This window comes from Pleurodeles waltl, chromosome 5 (assembly GCF_031143425.1).
Source record: "Pleurodeles waltl isolate 20211129_DDA chromosome 5, aPleWal1.hap1.20221129, whole genome shotgun sequence".
Lineage (NCBI taxonomy): Eukaryota > Metazoa > Chordata > Amphibia > Caudata > Salamandridae > Pleurodeles > Pleurodeles waltl.
In genome coordinates this window covers 1,844,779,709-1,844,802,602 of record NC_090444.1, presented here as the reverse complement: position 1 = coordinate 1,844,802,602, position 22,894 = coordinate 1,844,779,709, and the positions used below count along the sequence as shown (strand labels likewise).

Sequence of the window (22,894 nt, the reverse complement as noted above, 5' to 3'; positions counted from 1 at the left end):
CATTGCATCTGGCCACCATTATAACTATGTTACAAAATAAGTGTATTTGTTCAATGATTGTTCTCCCCAAGAAGTTCCAATAGGGTGTCTGGGACCTTGTCCTCAATGTCTTGATTAATGTATCAGGTCCTTTCTCTGGTTTGCCTCCACATTCTGCTTCTCTTTCTTGTAGTAATCAGTCCACAATCCATATTCTGTGACATCTACATTGCCTTTGCCACAGCTCCCTTTTGTGACCTGAACCAAATGGTTTACCCGACCGGTGGATCATACAGTATTTCCAGTACTAGCCTTGCATAAAGTAATGCTGCATATTGAAACAAACATTGACAAAGCCAAACGGCTTAGCGTTGCCAGTGCCTTTTTGGTTGCTGCTGTTGGCTTTGCCATTGCTAGTAAAAGTTTGTCATAGTTAGAGAGTCATTTTGGAATTGTATTTTCTATACTTCCAAGGCTGCCATTACTGTGCCTGTAGATGCAACGTGGGGGCCATATTGGAAGTATAGAAAATAACGCTTGCCATCTTGGAACATTATTTGCCATCTTGGATCATTATTTTTCATTTGATGCTCCATAGAAAACAGTCACATAAATGAAATAAATACAACTGTTTTCGGTGTCAGTGTGGAATGTAGTTATGATTGAATAGTGGGAGTGCTTTTATGAAGACAAGTGGAGAATCTATGCTGAATGTTTATTTCCACACGTGGGCGGTGTGACTGGGAAGCATTGACGGGGGTGACTCTACCAAGGACATACGTTGGTCATGGGGAGCCAGGCCTTCTGCAGTTTGCTGCATCACAAACTATCACATCCCTCCATCACACTTCTGCCAGGTTTGTTGCCTGGAATGTAAAGACCCTGTCCATGTGTATAAACACTTTTACACTTTGGGGGTGATTCTAACTTCGGTGGGCGGCGGAGGCCGCCCGCCAAAGTTCCCCCACCAAAATACCGCTCCGCGGTCGAAAGACCGCTGAGGGTATTTTGGGATTTGCCCTGGGCTGGCAGGCGGCCGCCAAAAGGCCGCCCGCCAGCCCAGGGCAAATCAACCTTCCCACGAGGACGCCGGCTCAGAATTGAGCTGGCGTAGTGGGAAGGTGCGACGGGTGCAGTGGCACCCGTCGCGTATTTCAGTGTCTGCATAGCAGACACTGAAATACTTTGTGGGGCCCTCTTACGGGGGCCCCTGCAGTGCCCATGCCATTGGCATGGGCACTGCAGGGGCCCTGCGGCACCCCCTACCGCCATCCTGTTCCTGGCGGGAGACCCTGGCGGGGTGTCAGAATCCCCATGGCGGCGGAGCGGGAAACCGGCGGGAGACCGCCGGTTTCCCGCATCTGACCACGGCCGAACCGCCGCTGTCAGAATGCCCTGCGGGGCACCGCCGGTCTGTCGGAGGTGCTCCCGCCGACCCTGGCCGCCGGGGTCAGAATGACCCCCATTGTCTGCCCATCCTCGCTTCCCCTTAGCCCCTGAAGTGACATCTCATCAATGTCTGATTCAAACTTTCTATTCCAGCATCCCGTATCCAAGCTAAAGATGCCTCCTTCTTCTTAGATACCCTGTGCTGCCCCTGAAGACACTTAAATGTGTGTATTCTACTGATAGAAATGCTCCACACAAGTCTCCCACAGACAACAGTACATCAGTCTCTGTCACTGCACCACAGTAGTCATGACCAGTGTGGACAGCGTGGCCAGGGTGTGGGCAGCTGCTATGCGGTGTGTGGCTCATACGCAGAAGGGTAATAAGTGTGTTTGTATGGTGCTTGTATAGGGACATTCGGTCAGTACCTCTTGTCAAAACTTTGTAGGATTTCAAGAAGGTGTTACAGAGGGTTGTTCTCTCCCAAGGATTTGTTTGGTTACAAAAGGCTGCACTGATGGGCACATTGGGCGTATAGCATTGGTGTGTAATAGAAAACTCCTATATTACAGGGATAATAAAAAAGACAATTGCCTGCAGCCTGCTGCCACTGATGCAATGAGCTAAGCATCCCTTGTGGTACCCACCAGAGCCAGGTCGTGGATGTTGGGAGGAACATTCAGCGTTTAGTCGTACACTACTCATGTGCAGTGTGTGGTGGTACATCATGCCTCCTTGCACACACATTTTCCAAAGCCAGATCTCAAAATGCCCATCTCCTTATCTATTGCAAGAGTCAGGCAGTCCATTTGTACCCACCCAGCAGGCACACAGTACCATTTCCCTCCCACAATACTTATGCTTCCAAATGCAATGTTTCTGTCTCCTCACTCCCCCCATCCCACAAACACAACAGTTGGCTCTCACCTGTGAGTCACCCATACAGCCTCGTCATCCAGAACTTATGATCAGTGCATGGTGTGGCCAGTGACGCCTGCAACCTGACCCAGTGCTGATGCATCATTAATTCAATTAGCTATTGAGTTTTTCTCATTACTGCAACAAGAATTGTACAATTAAAAATTCAAAAACCAGTCGCCTCACAGGGCGAGAAAGTCACCAAAGTAGAATGCTAACCCTAAGTTCCAACTGAAGACCTTATCTTTTTTAAGATAATTAACAACTGATAGTAAAAATCAATTAAAATGATGTAAAATGGACTCCACAACCAAAAGGGAAGAAGCGGAGAAGGAAAAAGAAACGGAAAACCGAAAATCGAAAACAGAAACACGCACTTGCAGCGAGGATGAAAGGAGGAATTAATTAACCCCACAGCTTCTATCTAACAAAACAATCATAGTCAACACTGATGTCAAAGACTGAGGAAATCTCAGGAAACGAAGACCAAAGATGGAAGCATAGGGGTCTGTATGGAACGTGAAATGTTAGTTGTTCAAGGTCATCACCTTAATGGAGTAGTTGAACTTGACATTTGAATCCTTAAGAAAAGGGTTCCAAACCTCATCAAATATCTGCAATCTGTGATGTAGGTTAAAAATATGGTATTCAAAGCATGCCACATCATACATGTTGTCCAACCAGGTCTGCAGAGTGGGTGTTAGAGACGACTTCCAAAGACGCAATGTCACCAACTCAGCAACCCCTAGAGCGGTGCAGAGCCATCTGTAAATGTGCTGATTCACTGGAGGAAGATCTGAAGCATCATTCAGGATCGTGTATCAACCCCGGGATTCATGCCCAATGCTGCCCTGCACTGCTTCCTGGGGTGCTGCCCTACTCCTCTGAAGACCTTCAACCCAGCCCTCAAGAACAACCACCTCACAGCAGAGGAGCCTGACAGCTGCCCAGAGGATCATCAGTGTCCATCTCCCACAATGCAGTAGCCCAGGGCACGGCATGCGTCGGGGGGGCAGAAGCACTTTAAGCCCAGTGGCCGATGGGTTCTGTGATTGTTCCACCATCAGGACCACTTTGATATTATATTGTATGGTATCCCAGGTACTGCTCCTGACACCCCATACGGTTCCACTTCCTACACGATGACCTTTCATGTGGGACCTACATACGCAGGGCCGGCTTTAGGGCAGTGGGACCGGTGCGGTTGCACTGAGCATTGACCTGGAGGGGGAGGCACTAACCTCAGGGAGGGTGCTGTGTTTAGCAATAACTTAAGATTTAAAAGCAGACTTCCTTTCCAGCTTTCAGGTAGCAATAAAAATGTCAAGTTAACTCTTGTGATTAATGTTCTTGATAGAGAGAGATAGAGTGGCAGTTTGGACTCACCATAAAGTAGCGCAGAAGGTTAATGTGCCTGCTGCAAAGAACAGATCTGTATTTTATGTGGATAACTGAGTGGATTAATAAAGCCAGCCTTTACCAGCGCTTTAAATCAAATGAAGTGTATGTGAGAGGAGGGCTGTGGAGAGATGAGGGGCACTTTTGCTGGGTTTTAGTGAGGGAATCCGAGGAGGAGGTCATGTGAGGGGGCTCCAAAAAATACTGACGCACCGAGCGCCACCAGCGCTAAAGCCACCCCTGTACGTATATGTATCTGTATTTATTTAGGAGTGCCAAGTCGAAACACCCTAATAAATAAATACAGCTGTACATAGATATTTTGAATTGACAACTGTGCCCCTAGATTGTGTAGAGCAATGGGTGGGCTGGTCAAACTTTGTATAGAGACCATGAGATGCAGAGACCATGCACTTACTTAAATAAAGCTGGAAACACCATCACAGATGGAGCTGAGGTCGATTCTCTCTCCCCTTTGATTTCTCATATTTTATTAATTCAATATCCTGCTGTGATTTATCTATTCTGCTGCTCTGCGGTGGTGACAGGTAGTCCAGTAATTGCTGCATCTCAACCTCCACCTCTCACAATAATCCATTTACAGCCACGTAGGTGGAACTGCGGGTCGTAAGACATATAGGAAAATGTCCTGACAATACTGTCTCATAAAATAAAGGGTAAAAGTCTATTTTGAAACTCAGAAGTGAACTTTCCGGAGAATCAATTATGAGTTTGATGCATCACCTAATCTGTGAAAGAATAAGTGCCTGGACTCAAAGTTTTGTTCAGAAATCTGCCAGTGCTGATTGAAGCTCGGGCAGGAGTGTAGCTTCGGGGGATGTTTGGGCTGTTACACCCCCCTAATAAATGTATTATTTGATAAATAGTTGGGTACAGACGCTTTCAGTGGGGTATTGTGAGATGTCAGTCAGATTTCACCAAGGTTTTTTACATACACACAGATCAAAACGCACACACACTCCATCTTTGTTTTTGCAGTCCTCAGAAATACAGATTATTTTACAAAATATTAGGCCTCATTAACCATGCCCTGTGCCACAGGAGCAGTATGCCAGCCTATATTTACAAGGCCACGCAAATCCACCTTGTGTGGCTTTTCATGGCCTTGTAAATATGGACCCCTTTCACACACAACACTGCGTAAAAGGGGTGTTTCATGGGTGTTGCTTGGGGTGTTCTCACGCCACTCCCATGAAACCAGAAGGAATCTGATGCATTCCCAGATTTACAAATCAGGGAATACGTCAGATTCCTAGGCCACCTCAGAGGTGGCATAAGAGTGACGCAACAGGGAGAAATATCTTTACTTTCTCCATTTTTCCTCTCTCTATGAGTGCTGCATTCTGCAGCACACATAGAAAGAGGAAAACATCTCTTGTGATTGTTTTTGTGTAGGAAGGTGTTCCTTCCACCACAGACACAATCATCCTTGCAATGAAGGCATGCTTGCAACATGGTACAAGGGTGCATGCGTTGGTGCTAGGCAGCAGTTTGTCCACCAGTGCCGGGAGAGGGATCAGAAATGCACCTTTTTGTATAAATATGGCGCATTTCGGCCCTTTCCTGGTGCCGCAGGGCAGTGCAGCACCGTCCTGCACCAGGCGCCTCCTAAATGAGGCTCATTGTGTTTTCTCTCTTAGTACTCCTACCAATCCATATTCCTCTCCCTTTCCACTGCCCCACAGACCCCTCTCATGCACCCTGCTTGTGGTATAATCTATTTAAACAATCAATGCCAGCCTCACTGTTAGTAAATCTGAGGCTCCCGCCTCCCCCACAACCTTAGGGCCTGATTTAGATTTCGGCAGACGGGGAGTAAACCGTCTGCCGAAATCTAAATCAGGGCCTTAGTGACCAAGCTACGCCCTTGAGGTTGGGGTATTGAATACCAAAGCTGCGTAGTCTTGGTTTGAACACATTCAAAATTGAAGTCAGTGAGGCTATAACCACAGACGTACGTCACACACACCTGTGACTCACGCACACCTGTGACTCACGCGCACCTGCACACATGTGCTCCTTCTCTTGCACTTGGATGGTTGAAGGATCTGTTTGAAGGGGCTTGCAAAGAACTGAAAAGGGTGAGATATGCCTGTAGGCCCTCTCCTTAGCAGAAAGTGCAAACACATTTCTTGTGTGTGCACTTTCCTTTGCCCTCCCGTTACAAAAGGCTTTTTACCCGCAATCCTCCTGGTGAACGAGGTGCATATTCCAAGCTCGCTCTGCGTGGCACCAGGTGAGACATGAGCGGGCATATTTGTGAGACACTTGCGCCACCGGAGCGTCACTTGTTTTGATGCTCGGGCAGCGCAAGTCCCTCAACCATAACTATGAGGCCACGCAAAGCGACTTTTCTTGGTTTTTCATGGCCTCATGGGGATGTAGTAAGACAAAGCAGTGCAAATCGCTGCATTGCTTTACTTTGTGCAAGGGGGGCATTCCATGGGCATTGCAGTGGGTTTTCCCATGCAGCCCCCATGAATTTTGATGCTGCCCCAGAGTTACCTGATGATGGAAACCTGGGGAGTGCCAAAACCTTACGCCTCCCCAGAGCAGTCATAACAAGGAGAAATATTTGTATTGCTCCTCGTTTTTTCCTCTTCCCACGTGTGCTGCATTCCATAAGCACACATAGAAAGAGGAAAACGCCATTTGGGAGTGTTTTTGTGCAGGAAGATGTCCCTTATTGCACAAAGGAATCCTGCATGTAATGCAGAAACCCTTGCACAATGGTGCAAGGGTGTCTGGTTTGGTGCTAGGCAGCCAAAACGGCACCTGAGCAGAGGGAAAGAACAGGAATGCACTGTATTTCATAAATACTGTGCATTCCTGACCTTTCACTTTGGCGTTGAGCACTGCAGCAAGGTGACTTGCAGCTCTGCCCTACGCCAATTGCCCATAAATATGTCCTGAGGAGATGTGGCTAGCACTGTCAGAAGGAACGCTGGCTGAGAGAATCTCAGTGTAGTAGTTGTGTAAGAGTATTGCTGCTCCAACTGAGAGACAACAGTGATTCTTTAGGCATGAAAACTGCTCTCACAAACTGCATTTCACCAACGGCGGCCGCTGCAAATCTCAAAAATAACAATTAAAAAAATAAATAAACATACCTGTCCTGATACCGCCGGGCGCCTCGTGCTTCTCTTCTGATGGGGTCCCAGCAGTCCCTGGGACACCAACACAGGCTCCCCATGCAATCCTGGCGCCGCTCTCATGCTATACCTAGCATTCGAGCTGTGTCAGGATTGGTCAGAGCCGCTTGGTCTGCCGCTTGGACACTTCATTTGGAGTCTGTGCAGTTTCTCAAACCCTGCTGTGTTGCACCACCGAGTTGGAGAAACCTAAGTGTGCACATCAGTTTGGCTGGCCCAAAATGGCCGGCCAAACTGACATGCGCACTTAGTGCGCTCACTCCACTCCTCCTCCTCCCCTCCATTCCCACGGCCCAGCCCCGCCCCTCCCTTCACAGACTGGCTCAGCTGTGCTAGCAGCTGAAAAATAAAAAAAGATGTTGTTTTATTTTTCAGTTGCTGGCTCTTTGCCAGTGGGGCTACGCTCTACTATTGCGAAGGAGTCAGAGGTGGCTCCCCCATGATAGAGGAGGAGCATTGCTCCTCTGCTCAGTCGGCAGTGACAAATAATTATCACTGTTTGACTGAGCCATGGCAGTACAGAGCGGGGTGGGGCCATGTCAGGAAGAAGAAGTGGAGTGCACTTGTAAGTAGGCATGCCAGTTTGGCCGGCCATCTTACACAGCCGGGTTGGAGAAATGGCACAGGCTCCCTGTGCCTGAGGGAACGTCAAACCAGTCCGCTCAGGCCAATCCCAGAGCTGCTCTCATGCTTGCTTTAGCATAAGAGCAGCATCTGGATTGGGAGCCTGTGCGTTGGGCCCCAGTGCTGGGAAGAGAGGAGCGTCTCGGAGATAGCCGGCAGCTGGAGTATTGTAGAGCCATTTTAGTGAGGTCTGTGGGCACGTTATTTTAGCCACTAGGCCTGTGCGCGCTGCTGCTTGTGCCCTTTAGCCTAGTAACGTTTCATTTTATTTAATTTTTATATTTTTTGAATTGGCCACATTCATGGTGGTGTTTTATCTATCCTTTATCTTGTTGTCCTTTCACCTAGGAAAGCATTACATTTCTTAGCACGACATTCTTTCACTCTGCTTTCTTCAAGGCTGCAGAGAGATAGGATTGTCGGCACAAGTGGTACATTGCATCTCTAACATTCAAAGAAACACACATATTTTTACATGGGGACACTTTCTCATTACATCAGTTGTTTTATTATGAAAACATTTCCCTGTCCCATGCATCTGAGCGAGAGATTTCAGCCAGATGATCACATCTGCATGCTGTCTGACTTTATTACAGCTGCTCGCTGAGAGCACTGGTTCCCTGGCCTATATGGGGATGGTGTCTCTATAGATAACAGGCTTCTTCACTACTGTCATATTCAGGTATGGGGGATGATGTCTTCCCCGGGGGAATCCTGAGGGGCAGATTAGGGCTTATCCTGCTGTGCTGTAATATAGGTTAGGTAGGAATTACATATGTCTTGCATAGTGAAAGTATGGTGGGACATTCCTGTGTTTCACTTTTCTTGTCACCGTTTTGCTTCTAGCATGTTTCATCGTTCTAATTATTGCATTTCATGTTAATTTATCTAAGACACAGCTGATGCAATAAATCTTTTTGAGCCATTTCTTGCCTCTGTTTGTCTTTGCATGTGTGAGACTAATGTAACTTAGAGAAAAGGATGAGATCTGATCCACCATGATTTCCCTGAGAAGTCACAACGTCATGCACCCAGTTGCCACAAGTCGTCCCTGCTTTTGGGCAGAGATGAGGTGCTGCTAGTTGGCTGGAAACTGATTAGGCTGACAGTTCTCACATGGTGTGGGTCTGGACTCAGTTGCCCACAATTCAGGTGATGCTGCTGCCCAAATCCAGCAGCCTCATTGGTACAATGAGAGCCAACGCGACAGGAGCATCAGGCAGGTAAGTTTTTTTTAAACCCCCCACCAACAGTCCTCCCTCCACCCCGCCATCCTCAATTGGCGGCAGCTGCCACTGCATTCTTTAACACCAGTGGGTCCATGAACACAAGACATGACCTCACACTTACCTACATTTTGTGTCCGTCTTGCACATGAGGTTGGCTTGCAGTTTGGAGATGATGATGCAAAGTACTCTGATGAAGATCAGAAAATTTAGCTAAGGGAAGACACAGAAGTACAGATTATCATGTGCTGTGCAAAGGTTACTACAATATAAGCAGGCAAGCAATGCACATCTGCAACTTAAACATTTGGTCTGAAAAATGGGAGTTAAGCACCTGTACAGGTTTACTCTGTTGTACCGTTCCATTACTTTACAATACACAACTATTTCTCAACATACATCTCATAGAAAAATCAAAAGTTTATTTACCCATTTCATTCAAAATTAGATTACAATATTTAAAACATACACCATACCTACAGATAAATTATTTGGAAACAACAAACAGTAAACAGACTAGTTTATCTTCATCATTGCAAGCACTTATTAAATCCTTCAGCTCTTTCACAATTCTCTTTTGCAATACTGAAAATCTGGTACTTAAAAGGTGCCCAAAGCATCATTTACACATGCACAAAATACTTTGAGGTGTGGCAACTTCTCATAAGGTGTTAGCATTATTAGTATAATTGTTATAATTGCCTTACAATATAATTTGCAATTTTAAATGTGTAATTTCATTTTTTAACCCCTTAGCTGCTGGGCCTTTTCCCCCCCAGTGCTGAGCCCTTTTTTGGCTATTTGGGGTAGTTCGCGCTTAGGGCTTCATAACTTTTTGTCCACATAAGCTAACCACGCCACATTTGCGTCCTTTTTTTCCAACATCCTAGGGATTCTAATGGTACCCAGAGTTTGTGGTTTACCCTGGAGGAGACCAAGAAAATAGCCAAAATACAGTGAAAATTTAGTTCTTTCCAAAAAAATGGGAAAAAAGGGCCGCCGAAGAAGGCTTGTGGTTTTTTCCCTGAAAATGCCATCAACAAAGGGTTTCTGGTGCTGAAATCACTATCTTCCCACCTTTCAGGAACGGGCAGACTTGAATCAGAAAACCACATTTTCCAACACAAATTTGGCATTTTTACTATTTTTGGTGCTTTCAACCTCCTTCCAGTTAGTGACATGAATGGGTGTGAAACCAATGCTGGATCCCGGAAAGCTAAACATTTCTGAAAACTAGACAAAATTCTGAATTCAGCAAGGGGTCATTTGTGTAGATCCTACAAGGTTTTCCTACAGAAAATAACAGCTGAAATAAAAAAATATTGAAATTGAGCTGAAAACAACAGCCATTTTTCTTTATGTTTTACTCTGTAACTTTTTCCTGCGATGTCAGATTTCTGAAAGCAATATACCGTTTTGTCTGCTGGACTCTTCTGGTTGTGGGGATATAAAGGGCTTATAGGTTCATCAAGAACCCTAGGTACCCAGAGCCAATAAATGAGGTGCACCCTGCAGTTGGTTTTCATTCTATACTGGGTATACAGCAATTCATTTGCTGAAATATGAGGAGTGAAAAAGAGGTATCAAGAAAACCTTTGCATTTCCAAAATGGGATCAAGATAAGGTTTTGAGGAGCAGTGGTTATTTGCACATCTTTGAATTCCGAGGTGCCCATACTAGCATATGAATTGCAGGGCATTTCTCAAATAGACGTCTTTTTTACACACTCTCTTATATTTGGAAGGAAAAAATGTAGAGAAAGATAAGGGGCAATAACACTTGTTTTGCTATTCTATGTTCCCCCAAGTCTCCCGATAAAAATGATACCTCACTTGTGTGGGTAGGCCTAGCGCCCGCGACAGGAAATGCCCCAAAACACAACGTGGACACATCCCATTTTTTCACAAAATATAGAGCTGTTTTTTTGCAAAGTGCCTACCTGTAGATTATGGCCTCTAGCTCAGCCGGCACATAGGGAAACCTACCAAACCTGTACATTTTTGAAAACTAGAGACCTAGGGGAATCCAAGATGGGGTGACTCGCGGGGCTCTGACCAGGTTCTGTTACCCAGAATCCTTTGCAAACCTCAAAAAGTGGCTAAAAAAACAAGTTTTCCTCACATTTCGGTGACAGAAAGTTCTGGAATCTGAGAGGAGCCTCAAATTTCCTTCCACCCAGCGTCCCCCCAAGTCTCCCGATAAAAATGATACCTCACTTGTGTGGGTAGGCCTAGCGCCCGCGACAGGAAATGCCCCAAAACACAACGTGGACACATCACAGAAAACAGAGCTGTTTTTTGCAAAGTGCCTACCTGTAGATTTTGGCCTCTAGCTCAGCCGGCACCTAGGGAAACCTACCAAACCTGTACATTTTTGAAAACTAGAGACCTAGGGGAATCCAAGATGGGGTGACTCGCGGGGCTCTGACCAGGTTCTGTTACCCAGAATCCTTTGCAAACCTCAAAAAGTGGCTAAAAAAACAAGTTTTCCTCACATTTCGGTGACAGAAAGTTCTGGAATCTGAGAGGAGCCTCAAATTTCCTTCCACCCAGCGTCCCCCCAAGTCTCCCGATAAAAATGATACCTCACTTGTGTGGGTAGGCCTAGCGCCCGCGACAGGAAATGCCCCAAAACACAACGTGGACACATCACAGAAAACAGAGCTGTTTTTTGCAAAGTGCCTACCTGTAGATTTTGGCCTCTAGCTCAGCCGGCACCTAGGGAAACCTACCAAACCTGTACATTTTTGAAAACTAGAGACCTAGGGGAATCCAAGATGGGGTGACTCGCGGGGCTCTGACCAGGTTCTGTTACCCAGAATCCTTTGCAAACCTCAAAAAGTGGCTAAAAAAACAAGTTTTCCTCACATTTCGGTGACAGAAAGTTCTGGAATCTGAGAGGAGCCTCAAATTTCCTTCCACCCAGCGTCCCCCCAAGTCTCCCGATAAAAATGATACCTCACTTGTGTGGGTAGGCCTAGCGCCCGCGATAGGAAATGCCCCAAAACACAACGTGGACACATCAAAGAAAACAGAGCTGTTTTTAGCAAAGTGCCTACCTGTAGATTTTGGCCTCTAGCTCAGCCGGCACCTAGGGAAACCTACCAAACCTGTACATTTTTGAAAACTAGAGACCTAGGGGAATCCAAGATGGGGTGACTCGCGGGGCTCTGACCAGGTTCTGTTACCCAGAATCCTTTGCAAACCTCAAAAAGTGGCTAAAAAAACAAGTTTTCCTCACATTTCGGTGACAGAAAGTTCTGGAATCTGAGAGGAGCCTCAAATTTCCTTCCACCCAGCGTCCCCCCAAGTCTCCCGATAAAAATGATACCTCACTTGTGTGGGTAGGCCTAGCGCCCGCGACAGGAAATGCCCCAAAACACAACGTGGACACATCACAGAAAACAGAGCTGTTTTTTGCAAAGTGCCTACCTGTAGATTTTGGCCTCTAGCTCAGCCGGCACCTAGGGAAACCTACCAAACCTGTACATTTTTGAAAACTAGTGACCTAGGGGAATCCAGGATGGGGTGACTCGCGGGGCTCTGACCAGGTTCTGTTACCCAGAATCCTTTGCAAACCTCAAAAAGTGGCTAAAAAAACAAGTTTTCCTCAAATTTCGGTGACAGAAAGTTCTGGAATCTGAGAGGAGCCTCAAATTTCCTTCCACCCAGCGTCCCCCCAAGTCTCCCGATAAAAATGATACCTCACTTGTGTGGGTAGGCCTAGCGCCCGCGACAGGAAATGCCCAAAACACAACGTGGACACATCACAGAAAACAGAGCTGTTTTTTGCAAAGTGCCTACCTGTAGATTTTGGCCTCTAGCTCAGCCGGCACCTAGGGAAACCTACCAAACCTGTACATTTTTGAAAACTAGAGACCTAGGCGAATCCAAGATGGGGTGACTCGCGGGGCTCTGACCAGGTTCTGTTACCCAGAATCCTTTGCAAACCTCAAAAAGTGGCTAAAAAAACAAGTTTTCCTCACATTTCGGTGACAGAAAGTTCTGGAATCTGAGAGGAGCCTCAAATTTCCTTCCACCCAGCGTCCCCCCAAGTCTCCCGATAAAAATGATACCTCACTTGTGTGGGTAGGCCTAGCGCCCTCGACAGGAAATGCCCCAAAACACAACGTGGACACATCACAGAAAACAGAGCTGTTTTTTGCAAAGTGCCTACCTGTAGATTTTGGCCTCTAGCTCAGCCGGCACCTAGGGAAACCTACCAAACCTGTACATTTTTGAAAACTAGAGACCTAGGGGAATCCAAGGAGGGGTGACTTGCGGGGCTCGGACCAGGTTCTGTTACCCAGAATCCTTTGCAAACCTCAAAAAGTGGCTAAAAAAACAAGTTTTCCTCACATTTCGGTGACAGAAAGTTCCGGAATCTGAGAGGAGCCACAAATTTCCTTCCACCCAGCGTTCCCCCAAGCCTCCCGATAAAAATGATACCTCACTTGTGTGGTTAGGCCTGGTGCACTAGGTGTAGGCACTCAAGTGGGGTAGTGTTTTTATCAGGACAGGTGAGGAGTCACTGGGTGGTAGGAATATTGTGGATCCCAGCATATTCCTGTAGTTTGTGTGACAGAAATGCGAGAAAAATTGAGTTTTTTTTCAACATTTCAGCTTTGCCGGGTATTCTGGGTAAGAAAACTTTGGGGAAGCCACACAAGTCACACCTCTGTGGACTCCCCCGAATGTCTAGTTTCCAGAAATGTTTGGGTTTAGTGTGTTTCTCTATATGGCCGCCGAATCCAGGACCAAAAACACAGGTGCCTGCCTTACAAAACCAGTTTGTTTTGCCATGGATAATTTTGATGTCTCCACAATATGATTTGGGTGGTGGAATTTGGGGCTGAACTAAATTGGGGAGCTCCCAAGAGAGCACTCTCTCTCTGCTTGCCGCCGCATTCACCTGCTCTCTGGGTTGGTCTAACCCACTATTACCCAGTTGCACAAACAGCTTGCGAAGGGACAGCAGGACTGTCCTCATCACCTCCCTCATAATGTACTGGAAGAGGAGTTATCGAATGGGACTCCTCTGACTGAAAAATCACTCCCAGAGTCTGCGCCATTGTCCTATCCCTCAGATGCTGTCTCAGTATCTGATGTCTCAGTCTCTGATCCTATGTCAGAGCGGTCCTCTATAACCCGAGTGTAGGCAGCAGTCATCCATCAAGATGCCATCTCTGCTATTGGCTAAACTGTTGCTCTAAAACACTAGCCTACGTAGACAGTCACAAAATCGATGGTGTGTGAGATACGTGCAACAGTAGAGGCCACCTTACCTGCGCTTCTTCCCTCAATCAGCACGTACTTTCAAGACACTCAAAAAACACCTTGTCACATACCATTCGTCACAGTCTTTAGCACCTCCTGCGCCCAGTCCAACAATCATTATTGGTGCTCCCACTCCCTCCTCCTCGGATTCCCTCATTACCACCCAGCAAAAGTGCCCTTCATCTCTCCATAGACTTTGCTAATGTACTCAGCTATTTACATAAAATACAGATTTGCTCTTTGCAGTAGGCATATAAACCTTCTGCGCTTCTTTATGGCACTAAAACTGCCACTAGACAAGTCGGACCCTTTTCCCCCCAGGGAAACCACACACATATTGACAAAAGTGATATATATATGACAGCCAATCACCTGAAACTCAACTCAAGCAAAACCAAAATAATCCTCTTTGGCCCACACAAAAACACCTGGGACCCCTCATGGTGGCCCACCACGCTAGGCCCTGCACCCACCCCCGCCAACCACGCACGCAACCTCAGCATCATCCTAGACTCCTCCCTCTCGATGACCCAACAAATCAACGCTCTCACCTCCTCATGCTTCAACACACTCCGTATACTGAAAAACATTCAAATGGATCCCCACAGAGACCAGAAAAACTGTCACTCACGCACACATCAGCAGCAGGCTTGATTACGGAAACGCCCTCTACGCCGGCACCACTCTAAAACTCAAGCGCAAACTACACGCATCTAGAACTCAGCAGCACGACTCATCCTCGACCTCCGCCGACACGAACACATCTCTCCACACCTCAAATCCCTCCACTGGCTCCCCATTGACAAAAGGATCACCTTCAAGATCCTCATCCTCGCACACAAATCACTCCACAACACAGACCCTGCCTACCTCAACGAGAGTCACCTTCCACACCCCCACACGAAACGTCCGCTCAGCTGACCTCTCTCTCGCCTCTGTCCCCCGCATCAAACACACCACCACCGGGGGCAGATCCTTCTCCTACCTTGCACCCAAAACCTGGAACGCCCTCACAACCCACCTTCGCAAGACCCAAAACCTACTTCTTTTCAGGAAGGGCCTCAAAACCTGGCTTTTCGAACAGTGAACCTCCCAGTCCCTTTCCCTCCCCCCGCCCCCTCCCAAGCGCCTTGAGACCCTCACAGGTGAGTAGCACACTTTATAAATCTCTTTGGTATATATAGATCTACCTCTATATATATATATATATCTATGTACATAGATATATCTATAGATATATCCATGTACATAGATATATCTATCTACATAGATATATAAATATAGATCTATATATAGATCTATTTTTTTTAGTTGTTGTATGGTTTCCTTGGGGGCCAAAATGGCCAGGGGGCACCTACCTTTTTTTTTTTTATTCCGAGGGGGCCGCCCCCCCAAAGTGAAATCCCTGGCGTCTAGTGGCGTCTAGTGGTGTTTCCTGGCCCCCGATCGCAGCTGTGCTGCGATCGGGGGCCAGGAAACACTTTGAGAAGGCCTCGTAAGAAAGGGGAGAGTCTCCCCTTTCTTAAGAGGCCTTTTCAAAGTGTTTCCTGGCCCCCCGATCGCAGCTGTGCTGCGATCGGGGGGCCAGGAAACCTGAAAGTGTTTCCTGGCCCCCGATCGCAGCACAGCTGCGACCGGGGGCCAGGAAACACTTTCAGGAAGGCCTCGTAAGAAAGGGGAGTGTCTCCCCTTTCTTACGAGGCCTTCCCGAACGTGAGAAAGGCCGTTTTCCCCATCAAAGCAGTAAGCGGCCGCCGCCCGCACCTAAGCGGTTAAATTTAATTAGTAATTTATAATGTATTTCGTCTTTTAGTGAAATATGGTGGGAAGTTAATAAAATTGTAATATATTTAGTTTTAATGTAAATTCATTTTTAAGGGGGGCGTGGCCGAGGCGTCAAGATGGTGGTCGCACTTTCATAGTGCTCCGGACCCCTCAGTCATCCGCCTCTTACAAACACTCCATCCGGCCCCATCACAGCCACGGAATAACCCCTGAGACTCTGCTGCCCTCCCGAGACAAGATAATTATCATTTCCAAACTTTCGCCGTGAACGGCACACACCGGGACGCTGAGGCTGCCTGCTCCTAACATGGCGGACGGCGAGTGAGGCCCGGGGTTCCGAGACGCGCCGGCAGCTTGCGTCCACATAAATGCTTGGACCTGAGGCGGGCCAGAAGTCTCTTTGCGGCGACTTGGGCCCCAGACCTGGGCCGGGAATAAATAACATGGCGCACTGCGGAGAGAGGCCGGGACGCGGCGGGACCGGCGCATGCCTGACGGCGCCCCCATAAACGAGGAGCGCTACACCCCATCAACGTGGAATCCGAAGAGGCGCCAATCGAAGGAGAGCCGCAGACCGGGGCACCCACTTAGACACTGAACTAAAACCCTCGATATTGTGGGACAAGAGATAATTCCCCATCTGTTCCTCCCCGCCTACAACCGTGCCCCCGGACTGAGGGGCGGCAGTCAGCTCTCCTTCTTTCCCCCGGGTGTGGGCCCGAGGCCTGTGGTCGCCCCGGGGACGGTTGGAGACCCTGACCGGGGGACGGGCCCCCTCCTGGGAACACCAACCACTCGACTGGCCTGAGCTGGTGGTCTGGGGGCTGTGGCCTCCTTGGGCCCCAGGACTGCCTGGCGATCTACGGACTGTGGATGGGCACAGAGGAACTGGCCCCCAAATTGGACACCCCTGGCTTTGTAATCATATGCAGTGATCCCGCCGGGTTGCACTGTACTTTCAGCATCTGACGGTCCTGCGAGACTGGGACCACGTTCGCACCGTCATGGGCAAAGAAAAACCGGCGCGGTATGCATTGGCGCAGACACGTATGGACCAATTTACCACGGGTGCCACCGGGTCCCGGACAGAAGATCGCGCCCCAGCGGGAGTGGCAAAGCACAGGCAATATCTGGAGATCTGGCGACGATCCAAGCATCACAAGAGGTCGTTGAATCTAAAATAAGGGAGGTTAGGGTGGACGTGGCCCTGGTTCGGCAAGACATCCGCAACGCTACGGCCTGAATCACAGAAGCTTTGACCGCCATCAAAGCTCAAGTCTCTGCTCTGACGGCTTGCACCTCAGAGCTACACCGGAGAACCGAAGATGCAGAGAATAGATCCAGACGCAATAACCTCCGCTTTATGGGCCTTCCTGAAAACACGGCAGAATCTTCGCTGGCCCAATACCTGGAAGATTGGTTCAGCTCCTAGATGCCAACTGATCACCTCATACCATGGTTCGAGATCGAACGAGCCCACAGGGCCCTGCAATCGAAAACTCCTCCGGGCTACACGCCCAGATTGGTGATACTCCGTCTCTTCAACTTTAAAGACAGGAGCGCGGTGCTGCAAGAGGCACATGTGAAAGGAGACCTCATCTGCAACGGAGCGAATTCCTCCTTTTCCCAGACTACACGAGAGAAGTTCAACAACAGCAGCGCTCATTCACTGATGTGAAACAAAAATTAAGAGCTATGGACATTCAATACCGTCTCCTGTTTCCGGCGCGACTCCGCTTAATCTACAGAAACAAGACCCATTTTTTTTACCACCCGACCACGGCTTGGACCTGGCTGACAGAAGAGGTTCCTTTGGGTCGTTGCACAGATGGGGCTGGATCCCTGCGGGGCTCGCAGCCGAATCGTCAAGGGGATCAGCGGACCGACCGACGACGTCGCACGCGCTCAGGACGGCGCAACACATCATGCAGATCTCCTTCGAGGTTGCCACTGGGGGCCCACCGGGTGGAACCACGAAGCCCGCGCTCCGATGGGGGCTCTGGACATGCTGGGAGGGATCCTGACCCATTGGGAGAGGAAAGGGCCTGCTTGGGGCCTCTGGAGGACACAGACTTATCCCGCAGCCCAGAACTGTGATTCTGCCGGCATGAAGTCTTTCGGATAGAAAGATACTGCTGGGCTGATGGGGCCTAAGCTAAACCGAGACTAACTTACTAACGTTCACTATGTGTTACTTAGACTGGATCCGGAAACATGGAGGGGTCCATCACTTCCGCCACCACCACCCTATCAGTTGAGGGTTCATCTCACTAGTTTCAGAAGTGAGATGGTACATATGGGCGACAGATGCTTCTGGGGGGAAGTATGGGGTGGGGAGGGAGTTGGAGGGAGAGGGTGTTCTGGCCTAGTTCCAAAGGCCAAAGTTACTATGTTTAGAGATTAGAGTACCATACCATATTTGTTTTATATTTAGCATTCAGAGCAGAGAAAATAGAGATTCCACTGACATCAGAGAGGCCTATGCTCCTCAAGGTCAGGGACCTGACAAGGGCTCCCCAGTATTCCCAGGTCCGACAAAGGGAGGTCCTAATAGTCACAACAGAATCTTTCCATACACATACCCCCATGAGTCAGACACCAGTTATCTCCTGGAATGTCAACGGTCTCCTGGCCAAGATTAAACGTACTGCTATGTTTACATATATACACCGATATAAACCAGAGGTACTCCTGTTGCAAGAAACTCATCTCTTGGGAGAGAACTGCCCCTTCTTGATCCGTAAAGGATTTGACAGGGTACATAATGCTGGGGTCACACGTGGCTCGAGGGGGGTGGCCATATTATTACACTGATTGTTCCCCATGACAAGCATCCAAGTGCGGAGAGACCAACAGGGACGTTATATAGCCATCACAGGTAAGATTTAAGGGAATACGATTAGTGTGGTTAATGTTTACGCTCCCCCCCATTGGTCCGCAAAACCCTTGAGGATCTCTCCCAGCTGCTCCGGGACCTACCGCCAGGGCTCACGATGGTGGGAGGCGATTTTAATGCTACCCCAAACCCGGCTATGGATGTAGCCGGTCCACTTTCCACACACAGGCACATGGCTGCGGGAGGGCTCACGGGGTGGCTCTCAGCAACGGGGCTCTGCGATGCTTGGCGGGTATGGCACCCAAGATGGCGACAATTTACCCACACTTCAGCAGCCCATGGCTCACAATCCAGGATAGACCTGGTGCTGCTCCCGAGCACAGACTGCACAGCCCTCTCTCACATTGAAATACTGGCAAGGGGAATCTCTGACCACGCTCCGCTTTGATTTATTATGGGTCCAACGCAGTCTCAGACCCGTCCTATGTGGCAGTTGAATGCTTGGTACCTCCAAGATACGAACTATACTGATCAGCTGCGAAAGGCAATACAGGAATACTTTGACTTAAATGAAGGGTCGGTGGCCTCCGAAGGCACTCTATGGGCAGCGGGTAAGACAGTGCTGAACGGTACGGCAAGAAACTTGATAGGAGGCCAAGAACGCGCACGGGCCCAACATATCGAACAGTTGGAGCTTCGGGCCACGGGCCTTGAAGACGAGGAAGAAACCCACCCAAGCAAAAGGGTAGCGCGGCAACTATTCCTAATACGTGACGAAATTAGAGACCAGTCCCTAGAGGCGGCGAAACACTTGTGGAGGGCAAACACAGCGAAAATCTATGGGTGGGGAGACAAAACGGGGAAAATGCTATACTGGCTGGTGTCTCATCACCAGGCCTCCAGGATCGTCCCAGAAATTCAGGACAGGGATGGTAATCTCATAGCGAAACACACAGAAATAGTGAATGCCTTCGCCACATACTATCGAACACTATATCAAGCTTCAGATATGGTCGACCTGGGTTTGGCCTGCCGATTGTTGGATGAGGTCCCCCTCCCTCGGTTGCCTGACCCTATCAGCATGGAGGAAATACAAGCAGCTATTTCTACACTAGGCACTGGGAAAACCCCGGGTCCTGACGGGTTCCCCTCAGAAATTTACAAAGCTTTCAGGGAGGAGTTAATACCATACTTACTAAAACCCTTTACAGACGTAGAAAACAACGGTACCATCCCACCAGAATTAGATGCCGCTACCATTGTAGTGCTCCCCAAAACCCAACCTCCCTCGCTGCGCTGTGCTGACTATATGCCGATCTCACTGATTAATACTGAAATCAAAATCTTTACCGCCATCCTCGCCGCCTGTCTCAAGAGGGTTCTGCCTCATCTAATACACCCAGACCAATGTGGGTTCATGGCTACTTGTAGTACCTGACACTGTATCCGTCGGCTACACGTAGCCCTGGCCGAACGTCGCCGACTACCCCGAGACCTTACCCTTTTACTCATCGACTTTGAAAAAGCATTTGACTCGGTTGACTGGGGATTTCTCCTGTTGGTGCTTCGTCGCTCGGACCTGGGTCCGAGGTTCTGTCGTCTGGTTCAGGCACTATACGTCAGCCCTACTGCCTGGGTGCAGGTCAATGGGACCCTGTCCTCAACCTTGGAGATTCATCGGGGCACACGGCAGGGATGTCCCTTGTCCCCCCTTCTGTTTACCCTAGCTATCAAACCCCTAGCCCAGATGATTAGATCCTACCCGATATATCGAGGATGGAACTGGGGTCACTCACAAGAAGACAGAATAGCGCTCTATGCTGATGACGTCCTACTATATATGGAGGAGCCCAGCATAACGGTTCCACATAGTCTTAACCTTTTGCGCCGTTACAAGCAAGCTTCGGGACTAAGGATGAATCCTGCCAAGTCAGTACTGATCCCGCTGGCAAGTTCTCGGGACTGCTTTGATTGGCAGGACAGGATACCTCTGCGCAGACTCAGCTTCAAGTACTTGGGTATCTGGGTGTCCCTACTGCCTGAAATGACGTGGGCCAAAAACCTGTCGCCGTTGTTAACACGCATCAAGACAGACCTACAGAGATGGCATACTCTGCCGCTGAATGTAATGGGTCGAGTAGCCCTATACAAAATGATGATCCTGCCAAGGCTCCTATACACTTTTCAGAACTTTCCACTACCTATCCCCCGCTCCTGGTTCAAGGCTCTGGGCAGCGCTACAGGGCTGTTTCTCTGGAAGGGTACCAGACACCGAGTAGCGGCCCAACACTGCAGAAGAGGGATATACGATGGAGGTCTGGGCGCTTCAGACCCTTACCTGTACTATCTGGCCACCCAATTAATAGTGATCCATGATTGGTTCAACAGGGGTTGGGGGGGCCCAGCCTATCGGGTGGAGTTGGAGCTCTTGGGATTCCCACACCTTCTAAATGTGATGTATGGAACGCCCCTCCCCCGAGAGGCTGGAGAAGTAACAAGGGCGGTCTTCTTAGCTTGGCGTGCTGCCTTAAGATTCACCTGCTGGAACGCCGTTGTTACCCGCCAGACACCATTGTGGCGAGGGAAATGGTTAAGCGCAACTGCAGCACTGGAGGGATTCGCAGAATGGGACTTGGTGGGTATCTCCCTGGTAGGAGATGTGTGGTTGGGAGAAGCTATGAAATCATTCCAAGAACTACAGGGGGACTTTCAACTTGCCCAAACACAGTTATTCAGATACCTCCAGCTTAGACATGCCCTGAGGGTCCACTTACCAGCTGCAGGCCCTCTCCCAGAATTCAACCCATTAGAGGCCAAACTACTCATGGAAAACCTGGGGGGGAAAGGCGTCTCCCAAATCTATAAAACGCTAATAAACAACGCTCCCGGAGATTTGGGACCCGTTAGAACTAGATCGGAGTCATGCATTGGGGCCTTGGAAGACACGGAGAGGAGAGAAGCCATGATGGCACCCAGGTCACTTGCGGTGTCAGCTAGGCTCCGCACAGTGCAATTCTATTATTTGCACGGTGCTTACCTAGCACCAACCAGGCTACACCGAGCAGGCCTCCACCCCTCCCCCCAGTGCCCACGATGCCCAAACGGGCTGGCGGATTTTTTCCACATGGTCTGGTCCTGTCGGTGATACGGCCCTTCTGGGGTGGGGTGCTCCAGGAGCTGGGTAGAGCCTTGGGGATAGAGATACAGAACTCTACAAAAATGGTCCTGTTGGGGGTGATGGAGGAGATGGGAGGATCACGGGCGCAACGGGCCCTGGTCGCCACGGCCCTGTTAATCGCCAAGAGAGATATAGCCGCGACTTTGAGCTCTCCCGAAGGCCCATCACTCTGAAAATGGAGAAAGGGAGTTGACTGGTGCGCTAGCCAGGAGAAAGTGGTATATGAATCCAGAGGTTGCCCCTGGAAATTTGAGAAGATATGGGGGAAATGGGTGGATATGATGTGATAAAAGGGGATGGGGAAGGGTCTCAGACTGTCGCACTGGAACTTATGCTGTGGTCTACCCCTGGCCCGAACTTCTGTCCCAGTATCGCTGTTGCCGGGGAACTGTAATTGTCATTGTTATTGTTATTGCTGCTACTGATTTTTACTGCATTGCCACAACGTACCATGAACACTCTCTGCTCTGTGTGCTCTTTTTCTTTTACTTTTATCTTTCTTCTTTATTTTTTCAGAAAATAATAAAAATGTGTTTATCAAAAAAAAAATCATTTTTAAAATGTGAATTAAATATTTAAATGATTATTAGGTAAATTATTTATTTACTTGTAATTTTATCTACTTAGGTTTAATGCCACAGGACCAGTCTGAGTTCTATGTTCCTGAAAAAACTGACGGAAGAAAAAACTCCCTCTGCCAATCAAAGGGCACTATAATATGCTTCATTGAAAGAAAACACAGTTTTAGCTCTAGCGCAAACATGCAAAATAGCAGAAATTTGCCAGTAATGGTTCGCAGGAGAAACATCTTGTGCTTCCTATGACATCACTGATGGCATCAAAAGTGATACTGATGACATCATTTATGACATCACCATTGGCATAGCTGAGAAAATCCCTGATTGGTTATTTTGTGTTAATAGTGGTCTTTTTGTGATTTTTTTATGTGAAGTCTTGGTTTATGACTTTTGATATGTGTATAATCCTGTTCTCTATTTTTTTTTTAAGATTTCATTATTTTTCGTTTTCTTTTTATACCAAGTTTTTCCTCTCTAGTCCATTGTGTTGTTAGAATTCTGTATTTGTGCAACTCCCACAATGTTTCTTGTGTA

General features: G+C 48.3%; 1 protein-coding gene across 1 annotated transcript in view; it reads right to left on the bottom strand.

Moving 5' to 3' along the window:
• The window catches only part of GLP1R (glucagon like peptide 1 receptor), a 960,977-nt gene that overhangs the window by 125,072 nt on the left and 813,011 nt on the right, over window positions 1–22,894 (bottom strand). Inside the window, exon 9 of the mRNA XM_069236652.1 lies at window positions 8,832–8,920. Within this exon, the coding sequence (XP_069092753.1) occupies window positions 8,832–8,920 (89 nt within the window). The remainder of the gene's footprint in view (window positions 1–8,831; window positions 8,921–22,894) is intronic.